Consider the following 5,511-nt stretch of genomic DNA (forward strand, 5'->3'; position numbering starts at 1 on the left):
AGTGTGTGATCGCATGCCTGTGCGCTGGAGACCCAAACAAATGTTCAAGGGTTGAACTGGCAGTGGAAGGCAGTGATAGTGACTAACTGTACACCTGAGCATGTTTCAGACCATCCAGACTCTTCAAGTCAGAAGTGATTTGTTTGATCTCTTGACGTACTGCGATATTGTGAAATCAGTAGTGATCACGAGCTGTACGAGTAATATAAATGGTGTAAGTATTGATGTAGGCACAGTGTAGTTGTTGCGGCAACATACGTATTGATGCTAGTAGGTGTCACAAAGGTCTAGCATACCATAGAAAGATGTAATATCTCTTGAAATGTTATTTCCGATAAAACTTAATGAATGAATAAACAACATTTTGTTTCAAATAATTGAGTGTATTACTATTTTATTACGTACTGTGAATTCATTATTATTGGTGTGGTACTAATTTTCGTGGATTTTGTGGATAGCACTATCCACGAATTAAAAGTCCCAACGAAATATGCTTAATTAGTGTTGTTATTGTTAGGCACTGGCAAATCCACGAATTTAAGTACCCACGAACTTGTCCATTTCCATCAATCCACGAAATTTGGAGCCCACGAAAATAAATGAATTCACAGTATATTTCCCATGGCCATGCACAATTTATGGCCCCTAAATTAACTATTTACTTCATGTAAGTAATTACTATAATGCCCTTATCCAAATGATTAAACAAACCCCACAAATTATGACATCATGCTGAGTTATCACGCAGCGACCGCAATTTTTGAAATTGGGGGTAGGGATAGCAAAATCGCCATAACACATTCCATATTTATAACTGAAGCCTAATTATCGGTGTGGAGTGCCTGACATGAATGAGGAACATATTGATATATTGTATGATGTGATAGCATCATCCCTTTTTGATTACCAGTGAAGTAAAGACGAAAATATGAACAAATTATTAAAATCGGGGCGCTATTTTGGGATTTCAATAATTATAAATCATTTCTGAATGTTCTTTAAACATATTTCTCTATTTGATTAGGTCAAGACATGTCTAACGTTGGTCTGGAATGCATGTGATGACGACCATCGCCACCTACAATTGATTTGAAACAAAAATGTATATTTGTCATATTTTTGCTATAAAATAGGGGGATGCATGTACAAAATTGGCCACAATTATTTTTCGCAAAGCTTCCGACAGAGCAGACCTCTCAATTGTCTCACCTTTATGTCAAAACCAATAGAAAAAAACACATTTAAAAAGTATATCGGACCGTGTCAGGTCCAACTCTTTTTATTGAGCTTTTGGATGTCTGGATCCCCGACTAAGACAACAAGGAATCACTCTCTATTTTCGCAGGAACTCTGTCACATGATGACAATTAAGTTATTTCATAATGATTTTTTTTAATGATTACTGAAAAATTTCATCATTTTCAATAATCTGATATGAAAAGTTTGTTACATATTAGGGTTACTATTCAACCTTGCTCGCTGATAACAGAACTCATGATAGATTATTTAAATTAATAGATTAGTTTTAAAACAAATCATCTACTTGAGAAGTTATATATCCTAATAAGGGACATTTTTTTTTTTTAAATTAGGAATTCTAAGTTAAATATTAGTTTACCTTGGTTAAGGCACTGTTTTGAAATGAAATTGTGCCTGGGGCTGTCATTTCCTGATCGAGGGACAGCCAAAGTATCTAACCTGTAGGATTTTATACAACTGTACGTGATGGATAGACAATGAACTGGATTAATTGACATGGACTTAATTGCCTTGAAATCACATAATGTGACCTTGATCAGGTACAGCACATCAGAATCCAATGTGACCACAGGGGATTATGAATGGTCAATGCATTATCACTGCCTAGATTCTCAGGTATATAGATATCATATTGAAAGAAATGTATCTGTCAGCGGACACTAAAGTTGTTTATACCTTAAACAAGGGACAGGTCATTACCACATGGCCAGCTTATGCCTGTTATTTAAATTACCCCTAAGGCCTAGCTGCTGGTGTGGGGAACACACAGTAGGCCCATGGGAGGGCTGTTACGTCCATGTATGTGTATGTGTATGTAACCGTCATTTTTGAGGGATTTTTTCCTTCAGACTATTATGATAGTTGGAATAATTTTCACGTGATGCGGTTTTTAATGATTTTTTTTTACAATTCGTTTCATTCCGTACAATTTTCGACCGAACGTTTCACAAACGCTTTTTAAATGGAAAGATGTAGACGCAAATGCTACGGAAACGATACAGAAGTGCTATGGAAACGCTACGCAAGTGCTACGGAATTGCTACGGTAATGGTACGGAAGTACTACGGAAATGCTACGCAAGTGATACGCAAGTGCTACGCAAACGGTACGGAAATGCTACGCAAACGGTACGCTGAAAGTGGAACAGCGAACGTGTACGTGTCTGTATCACAAACATATATTTGTATACAGTTTACCGCGTCAGATCTGTAGGAGATTTACACGCCGATCTAGGATTGTCGTTCAGCCAAAATTTGATATTTGAATACAACCGTTTATAGTTATCAGAACGATGTATACGTTCACATAAAGAACACCAACTACGGTGCCGCTCCGAATTTAAATCGACTGATCTAGTTTCAGTCCACGAAAAAATATTTTCTAATTTCGTATTTCCCATTTTGTTAACATTCATAGCTTTTCCCAATTCATAAGCGCTTTTGAAGTCTTTTGCGTCAAGATAAGACCCAGGAGGGAAATAAAGAGAATAGTTCGTTCCTCCCCTCATTACTGGAATGGTGGAAGGAGAGAAACTATACGTTTTAAATGCTTTTTCAGTAACATAATCTACACACAGGGAATTTTCAAACGCCAAGTAATATTTATAATGATTCTGAAGGATGTCCATACAACTATTTTCGTTGGATCTTGCGCATCGGTATGTCCCACAGCCACCGTACACGTGAATATCGATGGCTTTCTGGAAAACTTGTTTGTAACGTTCCCTTTTGCTTGGGGTCCAACAATTAGATACCATCCAAGCAGTCATTCTGTCCTTTTTCATCCATTGAGTAGTGATGTTTGGTGTTGTAATCTTACTGGGAACTTGCTTGAATCCTGAGTAAGATGTTAACACATCAGAATCTCTTCTGTAAGTGAAAGTCCAGTTAAATAGGTTGCTCCATTGTGAAAGGTCGTTGTGATAGTGAGGTGGGGATTCCATACCATGCATAATCCATAACTGAGCACGTGACTTTTTGGGTGGGTTTATTTTTCCTAGTTGGGGTCCATGAAAAATTACAACCTCTGGATATGTTTTAACTAAAAAGACAGGTTGATTCAGGTTCAAATGGTATCGAGGCACTCCGATCATCTTTGCTGTTAAACACATCATTACAGCAAACACCACCAATATCACCGTTCCCGACAGGACATATCTGGTCTTTTGACTGAAATATACAAAAGAAAGCGCAATTAATGTATACAGCACAGCTCGAAATGAAAATATGCAATGCTTATGTGTAGTTATACGCGTCCGTAAATACCCTCAGAGCACGAATGTATTGAACATAATGTTTCTCGGTCCTGTAGTCCGAATTATTCTGACGTTTTATCGCCTTTTTTCATATCGGTCTGTCATCGATAAACGTCAGAACTCCTGCCCTCTATAATATGCGGGAAATATGCGACCCGCGCCTGGAGCGCACTTCAAACTGATATTTTAGAAACAAATCGTCACTTTCACGCACATGTCGTTAAAACTAAATTGTGGAATAAATTTGAAGTGTTTGTTAAAATGTCAAAGTACTCCGTTGTTTGCCAATCAGCACGCGACAATACGCTGTTCAAACTATTGAATGGAATTGTGTGGACTGTCGATAAGGCGGGCATTTTTAATTTTAATTATAAATTATAAGTTAAAAAAGAACATCAGAGGCAGAGAAAACGTAAATATAAGTATTGAACTGTTTTTGTATGATATTTATGATCTATTTGAATGACACAGCTTTGCAAGCAAACAACATAAATACCATACAAAAACAGTTCAATGCTTAAGTAAACACCAACCGTTTATTTAGTTTCATGCTATAATTCACCTGTACTACAATGTTGCACCTTAAACCTGGCTTGTCTCAAAGTTGTTTGCGTACCTTGATCGTTCTGTGCAATTATCTATGTGTTCATTATTTTGTGTTCGGTGTTCTCAAGTTCAATTCAATCTTTTGAATACTATTCTGTAAATAAATCTTCTACACGTTCAAATACTCTAAGAAACCTTGTTTGGCATCTTTTAATTCCTTCGTTGCTTTTAAAACATCTAATGTGCGTATATGTATTTCCCCTGGCGATGTCAACGGGTCGACTGTTTTCTAAAACTACGTTGTGTATGTACCGTTGACCACGAAGTACATGTAATTTATTCATTACTTATCTTTTAAATCATACAACCATAACGATACAGAACTCAAGTTTATCGTTTATAGGATCATATTCCGGGAATTTATGTACATATATTTAATGTGTGATATAGGTTTTAATGTGTACGCCCAAACTAAAAGACAGGCTTATTGCAGGCAATAAATTACAAAAACGTGCAGCACGTCTCATTTTAGATATTCAATTTGAAACTCCTTCAAAAGAAAAAGTTTTCTGTGTTGCAAATGTGTACACGAACTTGCTCCTTAATATTTATGTTCTTGTTTTAAACATGTGAACAGTGTTCACTCCAGAGATACACGACAGGCTGAACAGATTATGTTGTACATTCCTAAGCCCAGGAAAACCTTTTATACTGGTCACTTTGTTTTATCAAGTTGTGAGTTGTAATGCACTTCCAAATGATGTAAGGTCATCACCATATTAGCGTGTATCCTCGCAATTTTTATACTTTGCTATATTAGCATGCTTGTATGTAAGGCTCCGGCCATTTAACTATTATCAGACCTTCAAAGCATGAGATGTATGCTTTCTGTGATATTTGATGTATTGTACTATATAATTGCATGTAATATTTTCAGCAATCACATAATTTATATTTTAGATGTCATTTATGTTTAATTCATATTACTATGTTTTAAGAAATACTATGTAAAACTAACATATTTTATTGATATATACCCTGAGGGAGATTAGCCTTTGGCTAAATCAGGTTTTTATCCTCAATAAATAAATTGTATTGTTATTATTTTTATTATTATATTAATAAGTGGTAGAGTTGAACATTTTTTACTTGTTAATTAAGGTGGGTCCATCCTTTTGGTAAAGCCCATGTCATTCTTTTCTAATTAGGCTTATTTTCTTGAATTGTTTACGTAGATTCCATATATGAAAAGAAAAAAGGGGGTTCTCGTTTTACTTTTTGAGATATTTGAGCTGAAAGGTAGCCACTTTTCTGAAATTTTCCACCAAATAATGAAATTAAGTAAAATTATGTTTTGTACAATATTTACAAAACAAAAGTTACCACCAAGTTGAATATTTTCAAAAGATTATGTGCTGTACTATCAAAAGCAAAAATAAAACAAACACAAT

At 35.5% G+C, this 5,511-nt stretch overlaps 1 protein-coding gene across 1 annotated transcript; it reads right to left on the bottom strand.

The window, feature by feature from the left end:
- Positions 1 to 2,400: 2,400 nt before the first annotated feature.
- Positions 2,401 to 3,274, bottom strand: LOC110456508 (glycoprotein 3-alpha-L-fucosyltransferase A-like; the record flags this gene model as incomplete). The annotated part of the gene is made up of 1 exon (XM_021507295.1): positions 2,401 to 3,274. A coding segment is annotated over one exon (822 nt), but the record flags the coding sequence as incomplete, so codon positions are not given.
- Between the last annotated feature and the right edge of the window lie 2,237 nt (positions 3,275 to 5,511).

Source organism: Mizuhopecten yessoensis, unplaced genomic scaffold, assembly GCF_002113885.1.
Source record: "Mizuhopecten yessoensis strain PY_sf001 unplaced genomic scaffold, ASM211388v2 scaffold8765, whole genome shotgun sequence".
Classification (NCBI taxonomy): Eukaryota; Metazoa; Mollusca; class Bivalvia; order Pectinida; family Pectinidae; genus Mizuhopecten; species Mizuhopecten yessoensis.